Source organism: Arvicanthis niloticus, chromosome 1 (assembly GCF_011762505.2).
Source record: "Arvicanthis niloticus isolate mArvNil1 chromosome 1, mArvNil1.pat.X, whole genome shotgun sequence".
In the NCBI taxonomy this organism is placed as follows: domain Eukaryota; kingdom Metazoa; phylum Chordata; class Mammalia; order Rodentia; family Muridae; genus Arvicanthis; species Arvicanthis niloticus.
In genome coordinates, this window is record NC_047658.1 from 159668640 (window position 1) to 159695823 (window position 27184).

Here is a 27184-nt window from a genome sequence, read left to right on the forward strand (position 1 = left end):
GATTTTATTACTACACAATATCAAAGAAAGAATGCTATATTTTAGAGGGTAATTTTAATTTGTGTTTATAAAGTTGATATTGCATGAAAATTGTATTCAGCACCATCTTCTTTCCATTGTTTTATTTTTGTTTTGAAGAGGGCAAACGGGAGAAGATCAATGAATTATTAAAATACATTGAAGAGCGATTACATACTCTAGAGGAGGAAAAGGAGGAACTGGCCCAGTATCAGAAGTGGGATAAAATGAGGCGTGCCCTGGAGTACACCATCTACAACCAGGAGCTCAACGAGACTCGTGCTAAGCTTGATGAGGTCAGAGGCTTCCTTTGCAGTCAGAGTGGGTTTGTTTATGGCCATGCTAACTTCTCTGCATTTTTACCTTTTAGTAATTTTTTAGTTAGAAACCTAAAAATGAAAACCTTTTGTTTGTGTGTTTTCAGACGATCGTTTTACTGTAAAACCGAGACTAGTCATAACTACTGGGTGTAGAATTATAGGAATTAGCCTCTACAGCAGCCGAAAAACACAGATTCATTGATTAATAATTTCCTTTAGGTTACTGGAAAGGAAATGTATAGTGCTCTAATTATATCTAAAATACAGTAAAGAGTTATTTTAGGCCATGTATTTTTTTTCTTCACATTTTAGAATGTATTTTGCAAAATAATAATGATGATGTTTTATTAAAAAAATATAAATTATCCTTGGGCTTTCTACTTGACTGAAAACAGTTTTTCTTTATAGAATTTTAAGCAAATGATTACTCTTAGTTTTTCTTGGCAGTTAGAAAGTAATTTTAACGTATGTTATAAAATGTTAGATACACAGTGAGTTAAAGATGGTAGGTGGTTTTGTTTTTCAGCTTTCTGCTAAGCGAGAAACAAGTGGAGAGAAATCCAGACAATTGAGAGATGCCCAACAGGATGCAAGAGATAAAATGGAGGTAAGACCATACATGAGCTCACATTTCTTTGAATTTTCAACAGTTGAGAAATTTTTTTGTACCAGATTATGGGATGGCGTCCATAAAGGGGACTGACAGAGGTTGAATATTGGAAAATAATTGTTGTATTAAGTTTCAAGAGAAAGAAAAGGATGGAGCCAGCAAAGTGGTGTGTGTGTGTGCAAGCTCAGTTGCCTCAGCTCCGTCTCTGGAACCACGGAAAAGTGACGGGAGAGAACTAGTTCCATAAATTTGTCTTCTGGCCCTCTTGTGCTCTGTGGCCCGTGCACCTTCATGGTCTGTGTATGCAGTGCCACAGAAGTTTTGTAAAGACACAGCCCTTCTGCTGTACTTATGCTTATGATCTACTTTCTCTCTTTGATTAGGATATTGAGCGCCAGGTTAGAGAACTGAAAACAAAAATTTCAGCTATGAAAGAAGAAAAAGAACAGCTTAGTGCTGAAAGACAAGAGCAGATTAAGCAAAGGACCAAGTTGGAACTTAAAGCCAAGGATTTACAAGATGAGCTGGCAGGCAATAGTGAACAGCGGGTAAGTTACTGCTGCAAGTGAAAGCCGTGTTGATGGGCAGACTACAGAAGATAACGGTTTCTGTGAGAATTGAGCCTTTGTAGGTTTGCCACATTTGATTTGTACTCAACTATCAACTTAGTAAGTGCTCTTTTTACTAATAGCTTAGTTGTAGGATTGAGTTATTTTATTTTCATGAGAAAACTTTTTGCTGATGTATAAATTAAGTAGATTTTATTTTTACTTGCTTTATTTACAGAAACGTTTATTAAAAGAGAGGCAGAAGCTGCTTGAAAAAATAGAAGAAAAGCAGAAAGAACTGGCAGAAACAGAACCTAAATTCAACAGCGTAAAAGAAAAAGAAGAGCGAGGAATTGCTAGGTCTGAGAAGTTTCACCACAACTCACCTTGCTGCATAGTTGTTACCAGTGATCTCTGGGTGTTTCCAGGTTCTTAGTGTCTTGTTTAAAGAATGGGAAAAGATAAATACACAAAAAGATAACCAGTAGTTTTATTAAGAGCAAAGCAAAAACATGTTTGAATTCAGCAGGTAGTTATGAGGAGGTTGTGACTGGGAGTAACTTCCGTTTGAAGTGGGGTAACCAGGCAGCTCAGTCAGTGCAGGTAGGGGTCCTAGGTTGCCATAGCACAAGCCAAGAGCCTACATTGCCAAGCTTCTCCTGTATTTGCCTGCTAAGTTCCTCTGTGCTTCCCACATAGCTATGAGTTGAAGAAGGTACTAACATAGTGAAGATGAAGATCATAGGCCAGTTGATATGAGCAGCACTGATGATTACTGTGAGCCTTGTTCTGGTTCTGAGACTGGATCTCACCTTACAAGGATAGTCTGCCGTCACACCATGGTGCTTGTGTACCTACGTGGTCTAATGCTACTACTCAAAAGCCCTGGGAGCCTGGGCGTGTCCATGCTTGAGTTTAAATTAATTAGTTAATTGTTCTTTTTTTGAGACAGGGTCTCTGTGTAGCCCTGGCTGTCCTGAATGAAACTCACTCTGTAGACCAGAGGTTCACCTGCCTCTGCCTCCTGAATACTGGGACTAAGGGTGTGTGCCGCTGTCACCACCACCATCCCTGGCTTTTTTTTTTTCCCCCTTCTTTTCTTTTTAAATAAGACAGCTTCACTTTATAGCTCTGGCTAGCATTGAACTCAGAGCGCTACCTGCTTCTGTGTCCTCAGTGCTGGGGTTGGAGGTGTGAACCATCGTGCCCAAGCTCCGTTCCTTTTTACTGTGTGTGTAGTAATGCCGTGGTGCATGTGGAGGTCAGCAGACTGTTTAAATTGGTTTTCTCCTGCCAGCAAGAGACTCTTCCCATTGAGCCATCTCTTGTTGGCTCCCAGTGTTTACTTTAAATTAAAAACCTGAGGTTCTGAGAAGTTGTTTGTTTGTTTGAGATAGGGTCTCATGAAGCCCAGGGTGGCCCTCGACTCTTTATGTAACTTAAAGAACCTTGAACTTCTGATCCTCCTGACCCCACTCAGAAAGTGCTGGAATTACAGTCTCAGGCACATGTGTGCAACACTAACAGTGTGGTACAGGTGCTAGGGATAACCCATGGTTTGCATGCTACTCACGCACTTCTACCAAAGAAACTATACCCAGCTGAGTTCTGAGAGGCTAGGTAACTTAGCTAAGGTAACTGAATGTTATACTTTCTGGGGTTTGTTTGTTTGTTTGTTTTTTAAATCCAAGTAGCATCTTTTTTGAGTTTTGGTGGTGAGGCCTAGATCCTCCTGTATAGTCTGAGGCTGGCCTTGATTTCCTGATCCTCTTCCCTCAGCCTTAAGTTTACCTGAGAATCACAAGGTATATGCTGCCATGCCAAATCTAAGTACTATGTTTCATTTTGAATTTTTTTTTCACTCAATGCTATTTTACTTCCAAACATTTTAGTATTCATGTGGATTTCAGTGCTTGCTGATTGCTTGTGATTTAATTTTTTGTTTTTGTTTGTTTGTTTTTTCTGTTTTTCTTAGCATGCTTTCAGGTGGTTTTTCATGTTTTGTTGAGTTTCTCTCCTGGTTGTAGTACATTAGCATTCTTACCTCACACATAGTTATCTCACTGAACAGCCTGTTTATATTCTGTGCCCATATTGTCTGAGGATCCCCCACTTGTTATTTTATAGGAATGTTTTTACATAATCAGAATGCTTATATTCTATATGTTTAAAACACTTTATATTTTTTAGAGAAATATAAGTTTTATTGTATAGTTGAAAATTCATGTATTAGTTAAATATAGTTGGAGTATTTCTGAAAGTTCCCAAGATAGGGCAGTAGCAGTAGTAGTGACTATGCAGATCTCGGGTCTGTACAATCCTTAGAAAAGGGATTATTCTGCTTGTAATTACGATGTTAAGTTCCTTTGGTTTTCATAAAGTAAAAACAGGTAGTGCAGGAGCTTTATTAGTTAGCAGTTATTTTTATCACTTAACCCCTTCCCCTGTTTATTTCATCATGCTTGTCACGTGTGGACGTGACAGGATGACCTTTAAGAGCTTGGTTTTTCCTTCTACCATATGTGTCCTGAGCCATCTCAGCAACCTATAATTCCCTTGCAATGTAATTTTTAAAAGGATAGTTTCTATAGGGTTAATAATTACAATTAATTCTTAATTTCTTGTATTTGTCTGTCTTCTATAGATTGGCTCAAGCTACACAGGAAAGAACTGATCTTTATGCAAAGCAGGGTCGAGGAAGCCAGTTTACATCAAAGGAAGAAAGGGACAAGTGGATTAAGAAGGAGCTGAAGTCTCTAGACCAGGCCATCAATGATAAGAAAAGACAGATTGCTGCTATACACAAGGATCTGGAGGACACCGAGGCAAATAAAGAAAAAAATCTAGAGCAATATAATGTAAGAAAATTTCGCTTTCTATGTTTTGGTTTGGTTTGTTGTTTGAGATAATGTCTTACTCTGTTGCTCAGGCTATCCCTAAACTCAAAACAATCTTGATTCAGTCTCCTAAATGTTAGGAATATAGGGGTGTACCACCACTGACCATAAGAACTTTTGTAAGTTTTGTGATAATTTTTTTTAGTAAGATAAACATACATTTTATCTGTGTTGTTTGTGTTGTTTTTAAGTAAGCTTGCGTGCTTAAAAATCTTTTTTTTTTTTTTTTTTTTTAACATAGTGTTTGTATGTATTAAGTCAGAGGACAGCATGTAGGACTCAGATCTCTGCTTCAAACAATTGACTGAGATAATCAGGTGTGGAAGCAAGTCCTCTTACTGTTGTGCTAGCACCCCAGCGTGCTGGTCTTAAAATGAACAAAGAAGCCACTCAGTTAGAAGGGGCTGCCTCAGTTCAGTACATACAGTGTGTCTTAGTCAGGGTTTGTATTCCTGTACAAACATCCTGACCAAGAAGCAAGTTGGGGAGGAAATAACTTGACTGGCCTGCCTCTGCCTCTGCCTCCTGAGTGCTGAGATTAAAGGTAGTGAACTACCACTTCTTGACTCTGCCATTACATTTTAATGTGTCAGACAAGTCTAAGATAAATTTATATTAATTTTTAAATAATTTTCAATTTTTTATTTTAAAACAGTTTTCATTTTTTTAGACATATTTTTAAACTTAGGGTGTGTTTGTGTGTGGGCATGTGCATGTTGGTGTGTGTGTAGACAGAAGTGGACGGTAGGTCCTATGGACCCACAGCGAGTGAGCCGTCTGCTGGCTCTGGGTCTTGGCATCTGTCAGTGTGGGTCCCCTGTGAGAGCAGCAAGCACTATAGCTCCTCCTCGGCTTTATAACGTACTGCAAACTATTTTTGTTAGTTAAAGTAATAGTGATTTTTTTTTTAGTTTTTTCTAAATGAATTAAACATCGTTTACATATTTAGCTAAAATTTTCTTAATACTTGAAGTAGAGGATGGAAGTTTTAATTCAGCTTAAGAAAGAACTTCATCTCTATGCATGTGTGTTACAAGTGTGAGTGGAGGGTAGTAGGACTGATGAGAAGAGACTGTAGGGCAGGTGTCCAGTAGGTGTCCCTTTGAGGTCTGCACTAGTTGATGGTTGGTTTCAAAAACATGAAAAAAACATAAAATCTTAAAATCTACATGTGTAGATATATAATAAACACATGTATTTAAGTGTTCTTTAACACACAAGCTTATCTCTTATTTTTGTTTTGTTTGCTTTTATTTTCATTTTATGTTGAGTTTATCTCTAGAACATAAGGTTATTACTCTAGTTCTTCTGGGATATCTGTTTTCTTCTGTACAGCCTCCTTTTCCGACTTAGGAACAGTTTGGTACATTTTATTGAGGCTCATGTCAGTGTGGTGGGAGATTGTGGATTAATTGAACCCTGAGCCCTCTAAGTTGGGTAGCGCATATTGGGTGCTCTGTTCACCTGCATATGGTTGGTGAGCAGAGAGTCTTAAGTTTTCAGTGTCTCTGCAGTTGTTTTTTTTTTTTTTTTTTTTTTTTTTTTTTGGTTTTGTTTTGTTTTTTGTTTGTTTATTTAATGTGTATGAGTACACTGTAGCTGTCTTCAGACACACCCGAGGAGGGCATCAGATCCCATTACAGATGGTTGTGAGCCACCGTGTGGTTGCTGAGAAGAGCCATCTCTCCAGCCTCCCATCTCTGCAGTTTTAAGTATCTGGAGCAAAACTTCAGCACTTTGGGCCACAACCCCAAGTTAACCCCATTGTTAGGCCTGGCCATACGTATTTGATATCGTTGATATCCACCAAAAATGCCACACATTGATTGCTTCTTTAAAGTGACTCTTTGTGATATGTGGAGGCTTTTCCCACATGCACATTCTTGCTGGCCTAGGCAGTTTCAAGGGTATCCTTAAAATGAACATGAAGATTTAAATTTGTAGACTTATATGACTTTATAGGGATTTATGGGTAGAAAGTAGTGAGCCGTTTTCATAGTTCACCTCAGACTGCTTAGAAAAGGAGCTGTGCTAATATTTTTAATGTCATGCTCAAATTGTTTCTTTTGTGTATGAATAGTGGTTAGGGTTTCTGGGGGGCTTTTGTGCAAATATATTTCTTAAAGTTAGATAAAAATGAGATTCAAGATTAAATGCAGGATTTTATATTTTATTGACTTGTTATCTTTCTCTAATCTGCTTTAGTCTTGACCATTCCCACAGACTTAACTTTTTTTCATTGGTTATAAAATACATATATGTTAAATTTCACCTTTGAGTGTGCCTAAACCTCTTGGGTTTTTAAAGACACTGTTCTTTTCTTCATGCTGCTTAATTCTTAATCGCACAAACAAGAACATAATAGGGAACAAAACAATTCAGTGTTGATACACTTACCAGGGGTAATAGACCATAGTGGGCCGATCTTGAAAGAATAGTGTACTCTGTATGTTAGAAATTGGAAACACAGCTGTGCTAGGTTGTATAGCACAGATATAGCAGATCAAGGTGTTTGCCACTAAGTCTGATGATCTGACTTAGATCCAAGCAGCCATATGGTAGAAGATGAGAACCAACTCCTGCAAGTTGTCTTCTGACCTTCACACACATACATGCTGAGGAAGTACATGCACACAGTGTGTGTGTGTGTATGTGTGTGTGTGTGTGTGTCTGTCAGTGGGGGGGGAGAGAGAGAATGAATGAATGAATATGAATATATGAACGAGAACACAACAGCTTAGGTAGTTGTGTGAGAACTAGTAAGATAGTTTCAGCTATGATAGCTACTTACCCTTCTTGAAATAAGGGAAACCAAGGAACTACCAACAACAGTAGAGGATCCTGGTCCCCTTTCTTTTTTTGTTTTTCTGAGATAGGGTTTCACTTTGTCTTGGAACTGTGTAGACCAGACTGTCCTTGAACTCACAGAGATAGACCTGCCTCTGCCTCCTGAGTGCTGGGACTAAAGGTGTATGCCAGCATGCCAGGATAGTGTATTTTATAGCACGAGTAGCACTGACAATGAAATGCCTTTTTGGTAGTTTTGTTACATTTTATTTTACTATGTAGTTCAGCTTCTACATGCTTGTCAAACCTACTTTAAGAGTTTTCTGTTTCCGGTGCTGTCTTGACCTCATCAACTGTTATGGAGGAGAAACTCCTGGTAGTTCTCATGTAAATTAGGCCTAGTGTTTGATACAACTTTTGTTTCTTCTGACAGTTTGGAAATACTAGCTAGGGATATAGCTCGGATGTAGAGCACTTGCCTAAAATTGTGGGACATAGTGAAGGAACACTAAGGTTTAGATCATATATTTATATGATACTTATATGATCTAAACCTTAGTGTGTATGTATATATATTCATGTTTATTTATATCTCCATTTATATTATGTCTGTGTAGGTCATGGAGGACAACGCACAGGAGTACGTTCATTCTTTATAACATGGACCCCGTGACAGTGCAGGCCGTTTGCTCAGCTAACTGTGTTGCCAGCCCTTTTTAATTCTTTTTTTAACTTACCACACAGAGTAATGGGTTTTATTAGAACTTTGGTTTTGTTGTTTGTTTTGTATTTTGAGACAAGGTCTCGCTACCTAGCCAGGCTGTCTTAGAACTTACCATGGATACGAGGCTGGCCTGGTGCTCACAGAGGTCTGCCTGCCTCTGTCTTCTGAGTGCTAGAATTAGACATGTGCCACCATCCTAACTTACGTTCTTGTACCTCTTTGCAGTGCTTTGTTCTCAATACCACTTCCCCAGCCTCTCCCCTCCCCCTGCTGCTTCTCTCCCTCTGCTTTCCTGTCACATATCCCATTACCTCATTAGTAACTGTTCACTTCCATGGTTATGTCTTCACAGTCTGTTATGCCTAGTGACCCTTTGAAACTGGGTTTTTAGTTGCTTCTTTCATGTATAGCCAATATGTAATAAATCAGACATATTTAAATTATGTAATTTCTTGAATTTTAGTATATGTATCTGCTGTTTGTCACTGGATTAAATCAATGATAACAAACTAGAAAATTTTTTTCCCATAGAAACTGGATCAGGATCTCAATGAAGTCAAAGCTCGAGTTGAAGAACTGGACAGAAAATATTATGAAGTAAAAAATAAGAAAGATGAACTACAAAGTGAAAGAAAGTTAGTAGACTAAGACACGCTGTAATTTTGACATAGTCTTTGCTTGATTTTAGTATGTAACTCCTAAATACTGTTCACACCTCACTCTATTGATTAGTTACTTGTGGAGAGAGGAGAATGCAGAACAACAAGCACTTGCTGCTAAAAGAGAAGACCTTGAGAAGAAGCAGCAACTTCTTAGAGCAGCAACAGGAAAGGTGAGCAGGTCTTGTTGGCTCATCTCCAGTCAGACCTACTGTCTGTGTTCCAGCACAAGATAAGATGGCAGAGTCAGATCACTCACAAGTAGGACATAGTTGGGTTAGTTATGTTGGCAGTTTTCCTTTGTCTTTTATTTGCTCTATACCTTTCTACTTAGTTTTACTTGTTGTAAGGTCTACTCATGTAGCTCAGCCTGACCTCAGACCGGTGGTCCTGCACAGCTCACTGAGTGCTGGAAGCACAGGTGTGTGCCGCCGTCAGACCTGGTTTATTACCTGTGTTAATAAAAGCCATTTTGGTTGTTAGATAAAGAGTCCATTTAGACTCTAGCATCGTAGAACAGAACCCACAAGAATGTAAAATGAGGTACTGTGTTTCAGGTGGATGATACGCTGGATAGTATTATGTCTAACTGAGTGGCATAGTAGGCTCATTTCTTGACAGCAAGAGTGTCACGGTGATGCTAATATATTTTGTTAACTACTTTACAGGCCATCTTAAATGGAATAGATAGCATTAACAAAGTGCTAGAACATTTTCGGCGAAAAGGTATAAACCAACATGTTCAGAATGGCTACCATGGCATTGTAATGAATAACTTTGAGTGCGAACCAGCTTTCTATACTTGTGTGGAAGTCACTGCTGGTAACAGGTGAGGTTTGGGTGTTTTTTGTTTGTTTGGTTTTTGGTTTTTGGCTTTCGGTTTTTGGCTTTCGGTTTTTGTTTTGCCTGACATTAAAATGGGTTTTGTTGTTTTTCTTTTAAAGATAAAGGAGAAATGAAAATAATCTAAAAACAATTTTGTAATTGTAGTGCAATATGTCTTCCATTACCTCTTATACTTGATTCTGTATATAACTTTCTAATTAAAGAAGTAGTGACTAGATACTTGTTTCCAATTTCAGAAACTAGAACTTTACCCTTTGCGGGGGTTTTCTAGTTCACTGAAAGTTTTTTCTTCAGATAAATTGACTGGATTGCATAGAAAAATGTGAATTGTGTGGTCTTTAAATGCCTGTGACACCTTACAGCCTGGCAGTAAAGATGTGTCTTATTCTGTTAATGCAGGTTATTTTATCACATTGTTGATTCAGATGAAGTCAGCACAAAGATTTTAATGGAGTTCAATAAAATGAATCTTCCTGGAGAGGTGACTTTCCTGCCTCTTAACAAGTTAGATGTGAGGGATACTGCCTATCCGGAAACTAACGTGAGTCACAGTTAAGGTCTCGCTAAGTTGTTTTTATTATGACATCTGCTTAATATGTGGTGGTGGTCTGTAAGGTAAACATACATTCCATGGAGTATACTTAGTGCTGGATTGAGCTCACTACCAAGACTTGGAACAAAACAAATCTTTCCTGCTTACAAATCTACCAATTTTACTTTGAAGTTCTGGGGAGGAAAATTGAGGCTCACATATATGAGGTCATATGAATGAAACAAGACATAAGAAAGCTGGGGCGATGATTCAATCATGAAGGCATGTGCTGCCAAGTCTGACCACCCAGGGTCAATCCCTGCAACCTACCTGGTAGAAGGAGAGAACTGAGTCTTTAAAATTGTCCTCTGACCTCCGCATGTGTACTGTGGCATGTCCAGACATGTCTATACACATGCAATACAGGCACATGCACACCTTCTGTAAAGAGAAAACTTGAGATCCATGTGTGTAGCTCATTGGAAGAGCAGTTGTGCAGTGTGCATGGTGCTCTGGGTTCCACCTTCAGCACCACACAAAGACAGACCGAAGAATGGAAGCAGTGTGGTAACAGCAGGCCAGAGAGCCAGAAGGTGCAGCAGTCTGAGTAGTGAGCACCTTCAGTAGATAACTACATAGGTAGCTGCAGTGTGGCTAGAAGTGGCTTCTGGACTGTAGTGTATTTCAAAAGTCCTGATCCAAGTTTAGGGAAGAAAATTAAAATGGTGTGTGTATGTGCTTATGTGCAAGTAGAGGCCAGAGAAATGTCCCCTTCTACCCTCCTCACCATCGTTTTTGAGACAGGGTCATTTCACTAAACCTGAACCTCATTTATTGGCCAGATTAACTTGTCCAGTGAGCTGCAGGGATCCACCTATTTCCAGCCTCATTGCAGATGGGGTGCTGGGGTTACAGGTGCATGCTGTCATGCCTGACATTTTCTATAGGTACTGGTCTCTATATTCGGGTCCTCATGCTTGCACAGGAAGCTCTTTACCCTATTCCCCTAGCCTGGAAAATAAATACGATCTGAAAAAATATTTTTCTGAATATCTAATTTAGATGTCTACCATATTTAGTTAGAACACTGAGGAAATGCTAATTTTACCTTTACCTTTTATATCGTATTTTGTATTCTCATTTTTTGATATTTTACTTCATTCACTCTTTTACAACTTTATAAGGATTGTTGTTACAGTCTTGAACACATAGTAGGTCTTAACTATATAAGTTAAGTAAGTCCTCCAAAGAAAACATCTGGAGGCAGAACCAGGAGAGAAGCTTTCATGGTCAGCTTAAGAGTTGTTCAGTATAACCAGCTGTTAAACCTTTGGTACTGAAGCAGAATTTCCATGGTAGTTCAGTAGAATGATTTTTCTAATGCCGTCTGTATAGAGGCCACGTGTGTTTTTTATTTCATAAAGACATAGATGATAGTAATAATTCTGCAGTTTTTAATTGACTGTGTGACAGTATTTTTCCTAACAAAATATTTGTTGCAGGATGCTATCCCTATGATCAGTAAGCTGAGGTACAATCCCAGATTTGACAAAGCTTTCAAACATGTGTTTGGAAAGACACTCATCTGTCGGAGCATGGAGGTTTCAACTCAGCTGGCTCGTGCCTTCACTATGGACTGTATTACTTTGGAAGGTTTGTAATAGTAATTAACTTTAAGCACATGCTAATGAAACATTCAACGTGGGATTTGTAATCCGTCACTTGAGCTGTACATATTTGGTGTGTACATTGTAGGTTTCAGAAGAATGTATCTCCATACTTGTAAGTGTGAACATTTGGTCTCTGCCACAGTATCCTCCTTTGGCTGTTGAACAATGAAGCCTATGGACCTTTTCTCAAAAATTAAAATGTATTACATGCCTTGGATCACTAAGAGACCAGTTTATTGGATAATTACCAAAATAATTTTAATATGATTCTTTAAAATAATAGTTAAAAATGGATCTAATAATTTTTTTTTTTGAAACAGGGTCTCAACTATATAGCTAGCTAGCCCAAAACTCATATGTAGACTAGGATGGTTTCAGAGATCTGCTCAACTCTGTCTGCCTCCCAAGTGCTAGAATTAAAGGCATGCGTCATCACATTGAGCTCACTACCAAAATTTCAAAAATTTGAAGCTTTGCTAAATAATATTTTGAGATAACTATTTTCCTTATAAAGAAGTCTTAAGTGCTTATAATGCTATATTTCCTTCTAAGAATAATAGCATAAACTTTTCCCCCACTCAAATATTGTAGAATTTATCTGTGTAATTCATGATAAGAACTTTTAATAATGTAGTTTAGTGTCTTCATTTTTATTTAATTTCTCAAAATAACATACCTACATGTCAAACCATCTTAATAAAAATAAACTTTAAACATTACAGCAGTTCATCTCTGGAACTTAGCAAGGGCGTTCCCAGGACATTGTTACACCTAAAAATTTGGACATTAACTAAAAGACAGTGCCGCCTATCTCCCTCTCTCTTTGGCACTTGGCGGTAGAGGGTCGGGGAATGGGATACAGGGTCTCAGTATGTAGCTGTCCTGGAACTCAGCTAGTGTAGACCAGACTGTCGTGGAGCTCAGATCCTCCTGCCTCTGCCACCCAGATGCTGCGATGAAAGGTATGCACCACTACACGGAGCTCTTCCCTTCACCTCCCTAGCAAGTGACTCTGAGAAAATGTTGGTTCTTTAGTTTTGTCACGTTTATTCCAGCAGCATTCTTGGTCTGACTGTTGTATGAGTGACGTTCGTTTCTTAGAATGTGTCTACTTACTACTCATGGTGCTAAAGTTTAGCATGTCTCAGGTAAAGGGATTTTACTTGTAGCTAGATCTATATGAGGATATTAGGACTCTGAGCAGGTCATGGTGTTACACACCTTTATCCCAGCATTCAGGAGGCTAGAGCATGTGGGTCTTGACTTTCAGGCCAGCCTGGTCTACATTACTAGTTCCAGGACAGCCAAGATTGCCTAGTGAGACCCTATCGCTCAAAAATACATACATAGAAAAGTCTACATGCATAACTACCTGTCAGTTGCTTAAGAGTGCTTTGTTGATAAACATCCTTGTTACTGATAGCTGGGTTTCAGAGCGGTGGTCCTTCTCTTCATTTACTCTGCCTGTCACTTTGGCAGAGAGCCCTCCTCTCAGGTGTGTTAAGTGTTGGTGGATTCTTTAAATTCACTGTGATTCTACATTTTTTCAAATTATTGATGTTCAGTCTTCCCAAATTAAATTTTATATTGAGAAGTAAGATATTTTGGGGGTCAGAAGGTTGTGGTGGGGGCAGGGGGAATACTCCTTTAAGTCCCAGCATTTGGGAGGCAGAGGCAGGTGGATCTCTGAGTTCCGGAGGACAGCCAAGGCTACACAGAGAAGCCCTGTCTTGGAAAAAACAAACAAAAAAGAAAAGCAAGATACTTAGGAATAAGTAGAAGTTTTGCCTTTCCCTCTTAAGTCTCCTGTTGTTAAAGTTTTCAGGTTAGTATTTCATTATAAGTTACTTATTAAATAGAGGCTGGTAAACAGAATGATTCCTTCCCTTTTGTCTATAGGTGATCAAGTCAGTCATCGAGGTGCTCTGACTGGAGGCTATTACGACACAAGAAAGTCTCGACTTGAGTTGCAGAAAGACGTTAGAAAAGCAGAAGAGGAGCTGGGTGAGCTTGAAGCAAAGCTCAATGAAAACCTACGCAGAAACATTGAAAATATCCTTTTGTCTTGAGCCTGACAGGATACTGCAGATAAAGAACAGCGTTTAATGGCACGGTACTGTCTTGTGTGTTAGATGCCTTTTTTCATGAATATTGGAGGGGTAATATTGCATATTTCACTTTGTCTTTTATTTAAACACAAGAACTTGTTTAACATCTGAAGACTAAGAAAAGATTTAAAAAAAAAATAATACTGATTTTTGTTAAGTAAGACAATACTAGTGCATTCTTTGAAGAAATAGGTCTTGAGGAGCAACAGAATTCAAGGTTGTCAGACCAGAGGGGAAATGGAAGGGAAGACCTGGTTGATGTTTCAAGGAGTATAGATAGCATCAGTAATGCCATTATTAAATAGATGTCAAATCTACTTAGTAAGCACTGGAAAACGTCCTTTAGGGTTTACTATCTTGCAAAATTTGGGGTGGATTTGTTAGTGGAGGTAATGACAACAGCTTTCCAAGTATGAGTGTCTGCAGTTCTTCCAAACAAGTGCAGTGCAACAAGGGAGGTGGCAAGTTCAGCTCCAACAGAGCACTTAGGCATATGTGTTTCTTAAAACCACCATGCTGCTTTTAGTGTGATGTCCTGTTTGTAGTACAGAAAAATCCAAATGCCTTAGCTGTGCCCTACAAGGATCTTTGAGAACTGCTTAAATGTGGCAAGATGTTAGGACAGGATATGAGGGAGTTTTAAGGAAAAGGGATGCATGTGTGTTAGGTGCTGGCTCAGGGGGAAGTTGAAAGGCTGGGTGTGCTGGTGCTCTTCTGGAACCTAAGCTCTCGGGGAACGACGGGACAGATGGAGACTAGAGTCTGCTGGCCAGCAAGTTTAACCTGCTGCTGCTTTCCAAAGTCATGAAGAAATACTGTCTCAAAAAGTAACGTGGGAAACAGGAAAAGAAGACAGTGAATGTTAACCTCTTCCCTTCACCCACACTTGCCCACATTCCTCACCTCCATGTACACAGATACAAACATGAGAGAGAGAGAGGATGTTGACAGCTTCCAGGTATCTATATATTTGACAGTGTTTAGATTTTATTATTTCACATTAGGCAAGGCTATTATCTATACCTGAGTCACCAAAGCAGTGCCTTCTACATATTTAGTTTTTAAATGAAAATACATTTAAATAAATATGTGTGTGTGTTTGTATATATATACACATACATGCTCTTACTTGATTTGCTTAACATTCTTTAATAAGTCCTATGTTTTTTGTTTTGTTCATCTGTAAATAAGTATGCATATTTTAGAGTAAAATGGTGGCAGAATGCTTTGTTTTGTGACTGGACATTTTTAGTGATAGTCTTTAGTTCAATATTGCTGTAGTTCATACATCTGGGAGAATTACCTGGGAGTTATGGAGAGAATTCATGATGATATGTTTGTAAGAAATGAAGAGAATTTATAGTATGTAATATATTTACAACCTTAAGAGAGTTTTCCTTAGCCTTGTATATGGATTAATAATGAAATTGATCAATTGATGAACCAAATGCAGCAGATAGAGACCCAACAAAGAAAATTTAAAGCATCCAGAGATAGCATATTATCTGAGATGAAGATGCTAAAAGAGAAGAGACAGCAATCAGAAAAGACTTTCATGCCAAAGGTCCGTAAGTATGTCTCGTTACAGCTTTGCTTTAGTGGAGACTTGGGGTGGATCATAGGTTGCACATGTATTCTTGACTTGATGCTTTGTCTATCAGTAGTAAAAGACAAAAAAAAGATGCTTCTTACTATTCAAAAACAATCTGTCAATTTTTGTTCTTACTAATACACCTGAATAAGTTATAATATTTAACCCTTCTCTCAGTTTTGCATTAAAAATACCTACACAGCTCTATCTAGCAAACTTAGTATAGTGCCTTAGTATAGTATACTTGGTGTAGAGCTTTGCCCAGCATCCTTGCCCTGATGTCCTGGATCCAACTACCCACCACCAACAAGAGAAAAAAATTAGTTAGTACACGTTTCTGTTTGTTTTGGTATTTATCCCAATAAACCTATTATAACTTATAAGTATCATAAGCACAAAATACATTTAATAAATCTAACAGCAGCCTGGCAACATAGTAGTACTTAAATAATTGAGTTGATGTAGTTGATTAGCTCACTTAGTATATACATAGTTTGCAGTGTTTTACTGTTAGATGTAACATAGTAACTAATATTAATAATAGTCTATCTCATGTAGCAACGTAGCTTACAAAGCTTGGAGGCGAGTCTGCATGCTATGGAGTCTACCAGAGAATCACTGAAAGCAGAACTGGGAACAGATTTGCTTTCTCAACTCAGTCTAGAAGATCAGAAAAGAGTCGATGCACTGAACGATGAAATCCGTCAACTTCAGCAGGCAAGTACACTTAACAGTGAAGAAAAGCAATTGAAGACTGACTATTAGAGGCACAGGAAGACCCTATCTCAAAAAGTATAGTATTTGAAAGAAAATAATGTCAAGAAAATAAATTAAGAAAATAGAAAAACCAAACATGAAACTTGAATACCCATGCGAGTAAATAAGGCTTTTGATACATTTGTCTAAGCTGTTCTGGATATCTTAAGATTATACATGAAATCTTCATTTTCTTTTCTCTTATTCAGTGCATGTTGAGCGTTAATAAGTACAGTGGTCACTTTTGATAAAATACACCAACAGACACAGCTTTAGAGAGAAGGTGTTTATTTTGGCTTACCGTGTAGTAACTGGTATCAGTGCTGTGATACTCATGGCATCAGGAACTTGAGGCTGCTGGTCACTGCATCTGAAGCAGTGCCTATATTGAGCTTGCTTGCTTTTATGCAGTTCAGATCCCCAGCCCATGGAGTGATGCCTCTTACATTCAGAGTAGGTTTTCCCACCTCACATAACCTTAGACATAATCCCTGTCTTGAAGGCATGTATGCTGTAGACGGTGTTAATCACGGTGATAGCCTGTTCGCTCTTTATATGCACTTACATGTATATACATACATACATATAATGCTGATATAACCTTTTTTGTATATATGTTTTAATAACATTTGGGGTTTTTTTCCTTGTAGATAGGGTCTCCACATGTAGCCTAGTCTGCCCTACTCGTGTGTGTGTGTGTGTGTGTGTGTGTGTGTGTGTGTGTGTGTGTGTGTGTGTGTGTGTGTGTGTGTTTTGCGTTGTACATGTGCATTTACACATGTGGAGGTCAGAAGACAACCCCTGGGAATGGTTCTCTTTTCTACCATGCGAATTCTGGGGATGGAACTCAGGTTCTTAATCTTGGCAGTAAACATCTTTATCTCCTGAACCATTTGCTAGCCCAGGACTTTTGACTTTTTTTTTTTTTTTTTTTTGGTTTTTCGAGACAGGGTTTCTCTGTGTAGCCCTGGCTGTCCTGGAACTCACTCTGTAGACCAGGCTGGCCTCGAACTCAGAAATCCGCCTGTCTCTGCCTCCCAAGTGCTGGGATTAAAGGCGTGCATCACCACTGCCCGGCTTTTGACTTTTATTTTCATACATAGATATAGTCAACACTGAGTCTAAAAAATTAAAATTGGGGAAAACAGTGGTGCTTTGGGTAGCCCCATGTCTTTTATTCTTCTTTAATATGTGTAAATGTTTTGTTTGTGTGTATATGTATGTATGCTATTTAAATGCCTGGTGTCCTAGGAGGCCAGAGAGGATATCAGATTTCCTGGACCTGGAGATACAGATGGGTTGTGAGCCACTGTGTTGGTGTTCTTAACTGCTGCGCCATCTCTTCAGTCTCCTTGGTGATATGTTTTAAAAAATCAACTAGAACAGAAACAATTTGAAAATTACTTCTCTTTTTAATTTCTTGGCTAGCTATGGAGATCAAAGAACAGCTTGTGAGAGTTGGTTCTCTCCTTGTACCACATGGGTCCCAAGGATCGAAAAACTCCCATTTCAGGGTTGGAGAGATGGCTTAGCATTGCCTGCTGTTCCAGAGGTCCCTAGTTCAATTCCCAGCCACCACACAGTGGCTCACAGCCATCTGTAATGGGATCTGATGCCCTCTTCTGGCACATAGCTATATGTGCAGAAAGAGTACTCAAATGCATAAAATAAAAAAAGGGAGGGAGGGAGGAGGGAGGGAGGGAGGGAAAAAAAAAAAAAAGAACCAGCTCCGGTTTTAGTTCATTTAAGTACAAGGAACAGGACAGCACATTTGGTGGCATTTCCTCGTCTTCCCTGAGCATTACCTTATTGTGGTTGTGTGTGTGCTGTTGGGTGGGCTGCGTGTGTGCTGCAGTGCACATGCGGAGGGGGACACCTTCCTGTGGGTTCCAGGATTAAGCTCAAGTCACCTCACAGTGTGGCAGGTGCTTTTAACCTGTCTGCTGGTCCATATCTGGTCCTTAACAGGTTTCTTGGCACATTTTAACACTTTTGTAATTTTTTTCTTCTACTAGGAAAACAGACAGCTGCTAAATGAGAGAATTAAACTAGAAGGTATTATAACTCGAGTAGAGACCTACCTGAATGAGAACCTGAGGAAACGCTTGGACCAAGTAGAACAGGTACATTGTTGTCCCATAGTTCCTGTGTGCCAGTGAGCACTCCTGCAAGTGTCAGTCAGGCCAGAAGACTGCTGAGTGTGCGCCTTAGGTCGGAATGCTAGGACTGCCACCTGGTGTGTGACCTGCGCAAGAACTTAATGTTTCTGTTCCCGATTTTCTGTAGTGTAAAATAAGTGTAATAGTAGCATCTACTTTGTATGATTCTAATCATGATAAGTTCTAGATGCTCACATGCTTAGTGTTAGTGTTAGTTACTTTGTAGTTAGGTACTCAGATTTTTCTAGTAATTACATCATTAAGTTTTTCCTCTTTAGTGGCTTCTGCAATTATGTCCAAATACATATACATACATGTACATGAGGACAAGCACACATTTGCTTCCTTGAATGTTCATTTGAATAACTAGTTACAACATGTTTAATAACATATTTTAGTATGTATAACTCATAATGCATATTTTGAGGTTTAATCTCAAACTTTATTCTCTTGGGTTGCAGGAACTTAATGAACTGAGAGAGACAGAAGGTGGTACTGTTCTTACTGCTACAACATCAGAACTTGAAGCTATTAATAAAAGAGTAAAAGATACTATGGCAAGATCAGAAGGTAAATGCTTAGTTTGGAATTTTTTCAGGGGCCTAGAAAGTTGGCTCAGTGTTTTAAGAACACTGGCTGCCCTTCCAAAGGACCTGGGTTCAATTCCCAACATCCACATGGCAGTTGACAACCATCTGTAACTCTAATTCCAGGGGATCTGACACCATCATACACACATACAAGCAGGCATAACACCAATGTACATAAAATCAAAATAAATAATTAAAAATTTTTTCAGTATTTTATTGAATTTAGTTTGTTTTGCAAAATTATTTACTACAAAATGAAATACAAAACCACCTTTTTTTTTTAAAAAAATATTTTTGCCAGTTTCATGAGACTAGTAAAGTTCTGCATTTTATTTATTAGGGGAGAAGGGCAGAATAAGGAGGGAACAAGAGAGAATGTGGGGATTGGGGCATGGCAGCATGGGGGTGCGGCGTGTGATAGCTGTTTCCTTCGCCATGCATTGAACTCTATCTGGTTGGTCATCTGGCTAGTCTGGTTACTCATTTAGCTTTGTTTTGGTTTTGAAACAAGTTCTTAACTGTGTTCCTAACTGGCCTAGACTATGTAGATCAGGCTGACCTTGAACTCTCAGAGTCTGCCTGTCTCTGCCTCCTCGATGTTGGGATTAAGCTGTGTGCCCCCATGGCATCCAGTTGAATATGTTGTTAACAAAAGATGTAATGCCTTTTCTGTCCCATCATGGTGTGCGTGAGTGTCTTGGCTGATGCTCTCAGGAGCATTACCACTGCTCATAAAGGGTAATGCTAGGTCCTTATCTGGCCATACTCCAGAGACACTGTCCAGTCCCTACCTGATGATTCAGCATGGTCTGAAGCAGGGAGTGTCGTTTCCTCTTTAATGTATATAAATATAATGCATGTATACATTATTCATAGTGCATTATACATAATGCATATACTTAATGATTCTACAAATTCTCCCATGTTAGTGCTCAGGTGAAAACTGTTTGGAATTAGGTTGTAAACTTTACAGTAAAATTTGAACACCAAGAAAACTTAAAATCTAGTTAAGAAAATCTGACCACTAAAGTCTACTCAGATAAAATTCTGATTATGAAATGGGCATTAATGTCCTTCGTCTTGTTGCCCTCCCCCCATGTTAGATTTGGATAATTCCATTGACAAAACAGAAGCTGGAATTAAAGAGCTCCAGAAAAGTATGGAGCGCTGGAAAAACATGGAGAAAGAACACATGGACGCCATAAACCATGACACTAAAGAACTGGAGAAGATGACCAACCGACAAGGCATGCTGTTGAAGAAGAAAGAAGAGTGTATGAAGAAAATCCGAGAGCTGGGATCCCTTCCGCAGGAAGCATTTGAAAAATACCAGACACTGAGTCTTAAGCAGGCAAGTCTAACTGCCTTTTAAGTTTAAAGTAACCGTGTAAGTTCTCCCTGTGGTGGGTGAGTATATTAATATTCGTTATTTCTCTTTTAGTTGTTTCGGAAACTTGAGCAGTGCAATACAGAGTTAAAGAAGTACAGCCACGTGAACAAGAAGGCGTTAGATCAGTTTGTGAACTTCTCTGAGCAGAAAGAAAAGCTGATAAAGAGACAAGAGGAATTGGATAGGGGCTACAAATCAATCATGGAATTGATGAATGTACTTGAACTTCGAAAATATGAAGCTATTCAGTTAACTTTCAAGCAGGTATGTTCTGTTGATAATTAAAACCCAGTTTGGAGGTGAAACTAATGTGTGTGAACCAATGCAGCTTGGAAAGAGTCGCGTTTGGCAAAGAGTTAAAAATACCTCTGCTTGCTTTTGAGTACCTGTTTCAAGTAGAAGTATGCCTAAGCAGCATTTGAATTTCCTTTAAGGTATCTAAGAACTTCAGTGAAGTTTTCCAGAAGTTAGTCCCTGGTGGCAAAGCCACTCTGGTGATGAAGAAAGGCGATGTGGAGGGCAGCCAGTCTCAGGATGAAGGAGAGGGCAGCGGCGAGAGCGAGAGGGGCTCTGGGTCACAGAGCAGTGTGCCATCAGTTGACCAGTTCACAGGAGTCGGGATCAGGGTAAAAATCCCTTTACACTCAATTTTTCTTGTAGCATTATCATAGCAGACTTCATATTTCACCTGAATTGTTCGTGCGCCATTTAATGTTGATGGATGGTGGCACCGTCTCCTTTGGGGTAGTAACGTTTTTTTTGTTCTCTTAGGTGTCATTTACAGGGAAGCAAGGGGAGATGAGAGAAATGCAGCAGCTTTCAGGAGGACAGAAGTCTCTGGTAGCCCTTGCTCTCATTTTTGCCATTCAGAAATGTGACCCTGCTCCCTTTTACCTGTTTGATGAGATCGACCAGGCTTTGGATGCTCAGCACAGAAAAGCCGTGTCAGGTACAGTTCTGAGAACTTGCTGTGGGCTGGGGAATAACGTGCCTACTGTGCAAGCAGGTAGCACGTGGAGACACGAAGATCCTGGGAACTCAAAGGCCAGCCAGTCTAACCAAAACTAGGAGCTTCAGGTTCATCGAAGCAGGAGGCCAACAGGACAGCTCAGTTGGTAAAGTTTGTTACCACTAAGCCTGGGAACCGTACTCTAGTCCCTGAGTCCCACAGAGTGGATGGAGGAAGACTAATTCCCACAAGTTGTTCTCTGACCCACACCCATGTGCACACACATGAGATTAATTAGGAGGACAGCCGCGTCAGCCTCTGGCTTAAATGCAGAACTGGCAGGCCTGGGGATAGAGTGTTTACCTAGCTAGCATACAGTCGTAGGCTTGACATGCAGTAGTATTGCATAAACAGGTCAAGGTGGCACCGGTCTGTGTTTTTAGCATTTAGAAGGTAGAGTCAGTTCATAGTCTGGGATGCATTGAGCCCTGTCTTAAGGGGTGTCTTAAAGATGACAATGGTAGCTTAACCCTTAGTCATTTGTTGCCTGAAGTATTTGTAGACAGTGTATATTCAACATTTTCTCTGAATAGTTTTAGTAGTTTGGTATTAGACTGTTTTCAGAGTTTACTTTTGACAAATAGATGCAATTCTTCCACTTAATTGAAAAATCCTTCAATTGAAATTTTATACAAAAGCCTTAAAATTTGTTTTATCAGTGTTAAGAATAGGGTTGAAAAGAAAAAAGTGGGGTTAGAGATGCCTTAGCAGTTAAGATCATTGGCTGCTCTTGCAAGAGGACCTGAGCTTGATTTGTGGTTCATGGCCATCCATAATTCCAAGAGGGGATCCAACACCCTCTTCTGACTTTGAGGGAGACTACCGGGCACACACATGTATACATGCAGGCAAAACATTGATGTAGAAACACACATACATACAAGACGTTCAGAAAGTAGTGCTTGTCATAAACCTAATTTTTTATTTAGAGATGCTAAGATCTTACAAGTTGAAAGGAGGGGGATAGTTAGTATTACTTTTGTGTATAAGAAAAATTTGGTTCTGACATGTCTATGCTAAAAGGTTTTCTTTTCTTTTCTTTTTTTTTTTTTTCCCATTTTGAGACAGTGTCATGTAGCCTTGAACAACTTTTGATCCTCCTGTTTCCTCCCAGTATCACCATACTGGGTTAGAAGTTTCTTTATAGTAAATAAAAATGTTGCATTCTGTAGCTGTAACATATACTAGGATTAAAGATTTTATTCCTACTTTGAAAAATCAAGTGGATAATTTGCAGACAGTAAAAATCACAGGCTGCTTTGACAGACTTGAATTGTAGACAGAAATAAAAATCGTTGCTTTTTAAATTTTCAGGTTTGATAAAAGAGCTTTATTAACTTCGTCTTTGTTTTCACAGACATGATTATGGAGCTAGCTGTGCACGCCCAGTTTATCACTACGACTTTTAGGCCTGAACTGCTTGAGTCAGCTGACAAATTCTATGGTGTAAAGTTCAGAAATAAGGTAATTTTACTTTGTTTTAGGTTGATGCTTATTTTTTATTATATTTTTTATTTTGATTTTATGTTATATTAGTGAAAGAAGACTTAGAAAGTCATTGTTTAAGTGATGTCTCCCTCAAAAATGAAAACTTACAACTTTCACCCATTTGTTACTTTGATTTTCATTAAGGAAAAAAGGGCTATGACTGCTTGTGTAGAAATCATAGGGCCTTGATCCTCAGTAGCCCCAAAACAAGTTCATGTAGCCCAGGCTGCCCTAGGCTGGCAGTCCTGCCTCTGCCTCCGGAGTGCTGGGATTACAGGTGTTCACACCATGCCAGGCTGTAGAATGCTTTTTACTCCTCCACATTGAACAGACAGGGCTGTAAAGATTTCTAACAGTCGGTGCTTCAGAACCACTTACATGGTATATAAAACTAAAACTTGGGGTCGGGGATTTAGCTCAGTGACCTAGCAGGTCCTCAGCTCAGAAAAGAAAAGGAAAAAAAAAAGTTATAGGTGGTAGGCTGTGTATAGTAGATACTGCCCTATGCAGTGCAGGTACTAACTGGTATGTTCCTTTAAGATTTAACAGACTTTCACATTTATTTTTCTTCAGGTTAGTCACATTGATGTGATCACAGCAGAGATGGCCAAAGATTTTGTAGAAGATGATACCACACATGGTTAACTGAAAGATAATTCCTGCTGTCTTGGAAGATGTGTATAATAATGTGGTCCATACCTGGGAACTGTAAATTTTAAAACTAAATATTTGGTTATTATTGAGTTTTTGGATTTAGAATACACAGTCCTTTTATACTTGTCTTTGTATTTTATAAGCTCCCCTGTAATGTTACATTTCTACGTATAGTTGAGGAATTTTATTTCCTACAGGGCGGCTTTTTGTAAAGTGTCCTCCTATTTTAAATCTTTTGAGATATTCTAAATATTCTTCCCAATTATTTTATAGCTTCTATTAAATAATTGGTTTGTGACTAACAATGTAAATGTGGCCTTTTGTCTTTGTAATGGTTAGAAACATTAAATTCATATTTTGCATAAGAAAGTGTTGCTTTCAGTTAATAGAGGATTAAAAATACAGTTCCATATTCTGTTCATTACATCACTGGGTTTTCAATTCTGGCCATGGGTTATAATCTGTTTTGAATTTTCCAAAATGTCACAGTGCAAAAGTCTTTCTTTGGGCCAGTCCAGTTCTGACTTAAGGGAGTGCTGTCCCAGCCGCCTTGTTGTAAGTTCTCAGGCCATGCAGAGCCCTCCTTGTACTCAGTGTGGTAGTCCTTTGAGCATTCTTGTCTGTGTGTACATCTGTGCACCCATAATAGGGTATTGGATTCCATGGGGCTGGTATCTGGTTTGTGAGCCGCCACAGGACCATTGGAAGAGCAGCCAGTGCTCCTAACTGCTGAGCCTCTCCCCAGTCCCCTTCAACATTGTAAATTTAATATGGCCCTATCTTAACCAGAATCATGAGTCCGGAAAAGCAGTTTTAAGTGGGATTCAGATGCTGATGCCAAAAATGCATCTTTCAGTTTCAGGAGACATTTTTTTGTTTTTGTTTTGTTTTTTGTTTGTTTTTGTTTTATATGTGCTGAGCCCTGTGTTCAGTTCTAAGACCACAAAACAATTAGGTTCTGTTGCTGAAGCCACATTCACCATGAGGTCTTAGGGGCATTTTGTTTGTTTTTAAATGGTTTTGCCATTCATATGCCATACAATTTGCCCATGTATGCCCGTGTGCAGTTCATCTTGTTAGTGCACTTAGAATTGTATAGTCATTTCTACAATTGTAAAACTGTGGGTGTGAATGGACTCTCTGCTCAGCCTCTGGTGACCACAGTGGCTTTTAGTCTTACACTATGGGTTTGTTTCGGTTAGTTCATGTGGATCATACACTGTGACTGGCGGCTCTCACTAAGCAGTGTTGGCGAGATTCAGCCATGTAATGTGTCAGGACTTTATTCTTTCCTAGTGCAGACTATCCTGCTGAGGAGATGCACCCAGCGAGGCTTGCTTATCCATCGGCTGGGTCATCCATCCACCATCCAGCTCCTACCTATGTGTCTGTAAATAGTGCTGCGGTGGCCGTCAGTGAACAGGCGTCTGTGTGGACTCCTGTTTCTCTTGACTGTGCCTAGGAGTGGTGTTTGTCACAGAGTAACTTTCCACATACTGAGGAACTGTCACGCTTCTCCAAAGGAAGCCTGTCTATCTTCACTGACAACTTGCTATATACTCTCTTTTTTGTCTCAGTAAAGGTTTTAATTTGCATTTTAGCCACTCTTTATAAGGTTTTGTATTTATTTTGTCACTCGTTTGTGTATCTTCTCCACTGGAAGTTGCTCATATCTCTTGGATTTTGTTTTGAATTTTTGAAGAGCTTTTTCTAGTTTTATTACTTTATGTGTGTGTATATGTCCTCTCCACATTGTGCATGGGGATGGGAGTCTGCTCCTTCCAACGTGTAGGTTCCAGGGATGAACTCAAGTCCTCAGGCTTGTCATCGAGTGCCTTCACCACTCATCCATCTTGCCAACCTATTCTTGTCGGGTTTTATTTTTAAAGATATTATTTATATGCGCTGTCTTCAGACACACCAGAAGAGGGCATCAGATCCCATCACAGGTGGTTGTGAGCCACCATGTGGTTGCTGGGAATTGAAATCAGGACCTCTAGAACAGCCAGTGCTCTTAACCACTGAGCCATCTCTCCAGCCCTTTTTGTCAGATTTTAAGGTGGCTTTTAAAAAATGTTTTTAAAATTAGGTTTACTTAATTCCCTCTCCTTTTCTTCCCTTTGCGTGCGTGCCTGCGTGTTTTACACACTACCTTAGAGTCACTTCTCTACCATATTGAGACCTGGGGATTGACCTGAGAGCTTCAGGTTTGGCAGTAAGCACCTTTACTTGCTCCAGCGATTTCACCAACCCCTAAGAGTTCTGTATTACTCTGAATACAAGTCCTTTAAAAGGTATGTTCTCGTACGTATCTGTCCTACCTCTGTGTGTGTGTGTGTAAGCTTTCTTAATATAGTGTCCTTTGAAGTAGGACATTTAAAAACAAACAAAACTGCCTGTGTGTCAGAATTTCCTTCTCCAGTAAGAATAACAGTCATGGGATTTAACACCTCATACTAATTTATGACCTCTGTAAAGACACAACTTTTATTTAGTTACAGTTGTACATGTGAATCTGGAGAGAGAGGAGTTCAGCCCCCAGTGGTTCCTATGCTGTGTTGGTCATCTAATAATGACCATGTAACCATCAATTAAAGGTGCAGATTTTGCTTAGTGTTCTCTAGTGTTACCATGACAGCCCTTTCTGTCGTCTCAGATTCCATAGAAGTTACTATCGTGTATGTCCTCTCGTGTGCTTTTCTCCATTTTCTTTGTTTCTTATAACTTGACAGGTAGGTGGATGGGTGGGTGTTGGTTGGTTGGTTGGTTTGAGATGGGTTTCACTGTGTGGCTCTGGCAAACCTGGAAGTCTCTATATAAACCAGGCTGGCCTCAAATTCACAGAGATACACCTGTCTTTGCCTCCCAAGGGCTGCAGATTAAAAGACCTATACCACCATGCCTGGCAACCTTCACAGTTTCAAAGAGTACTTTTCAGATACTGAGTAGCTCTCAACTTAGGTTTATGTGATGGTTTTCTGGGATGAATAGTAATGCTACAGACAGGAAGTGCCACCATATAAACTGTACATTCCTAACATGGTTTATCACCAGTCATCAAGATTGGTGCTTCTCCTGGAAACCTGGATTTTACTCCTTTGTACTGTAATGATTTTACTCCTTTGTACTGTAATTGTTGAAAGCATACCTCCCTGCAGCTGCACCGCTGGTCTGTGACCTTGGGAAACTTTCATCATAACTCCCTTGGTAGAATATTGAGGTTTTTCTGCGCAAGTGATGTTATTTGCAAAGGGACAGTTTATTCTTCCCACCATAGTGTCCTTTAGCTTTCCTTGGCTTGCTGATACCTCCAGTGACTTGGAGTCATTGTCTGTGGGAGCCACTTTTAAAGCACACCTGTTAATGAGACTACATTCACTGTGGGTCAGTGTGTGTGTGCACACTGAGGGTCAGACAACTGCAGCCAGTGAGTGCTCTTAACCCGCTGAGCCATCCTGACAGCCCCAAAGTCTGAAGACTTGGGAATGGCATGTTGATGCTCAAGAACTTTACTATTTGTGATAATGTTTTGGAACCTGGGATTAAACCAGGATTTTGTACATGTGCAAACACAGTGAACCCAAGATCCTTAGCCTAAGGTCTCATCCTCAGTTACTTGACCATAATTGGAATTTAGCCCTAGTGTATAAACTAGTCTCAAATTCTTGAGTTCAAGTGATTCTTCTGCTTTGGCCTTCACAGTAACTCAGATCATAGGTATGTGCTGCTGCCCAGCGCTGCCCTGGGCTTACCGTGTTCATCAAACAGACATTTATGATGATTTCAGCACGTAAAGCTCCATAATGCTGTGTTATCCCTTGTAAATAA

The 27184-nt window shown here is 39.4% G+C and overlaps 1 protein-coding gene across 1 annotated transcript in view; it reads left to right on the forward strand.

Annotated features, from left to right (window-relative positions):
• The window catches only part of Smc3 (structural maintenance of chromosomes 3), a 38951-nt gene extending 15290 nt beyond the window's left edge, over positions 1-23661 (forward strand). The window contains exons 9-29 of the mRNA XM_034504127.2: positions 139-314; positions 865-945; positions 1332-1496; positions 1735-1856; positions 4141-4354; positions 8436-8539; positions 8637-8736; positions 9232-9392; positions 9809-9950; positions 11444-11594; positions 13511-13663; positions 15132-15283; positions 15869-16027; positions 18082-18189; positions 18687-18795; positions 19919-20166; positions 20257-20469; positions 20640-20831; positions 20977-21154; positions 22572-22678; positions 23276-23661. Coding sequence (XP_034360018.1) covers positions 139-314; positions 865-945; positions 1332-1496; positions 1735-1856; positions 4141-4354; positions 8436-8539; positions 8637-8736; positions 9232-9392; positions 9809-9950; positions 11444-11594; positions 13511-13663; positions 15132-15283; positions 15869-16027; positions 18082-18189; positions 18687-18795; positions 19919-20166; positions 20257-20469; positions 20640-20831; positions 20977-21154; positions 22572-22678; positions 23276-23347 — 3107 coding nt within the window. The 3' untranslated portion in view covers positions 23348-23661. The remainder of the gene's footprint in view (positions 1-138; positions 315-864; positions 946-1331; positions 1497-1734; positions 1857-4140; positions 4355-8435; positions 8540-8636; positions 8737-9231; positions 9393-9808; positions 9951-11443; positions 11595-13510; positions 13664-15131; positions 15284-15868; positions 16028-18081; positions 18190-18686; positions 18796-19918; positions 20167-20256; positions 20470-20639; positions 20832-20976; positions 21155-22571; positions 22679-23275) is intronic.
• Positions 23662-27184: the final 3523 nt, after the last annotated feature.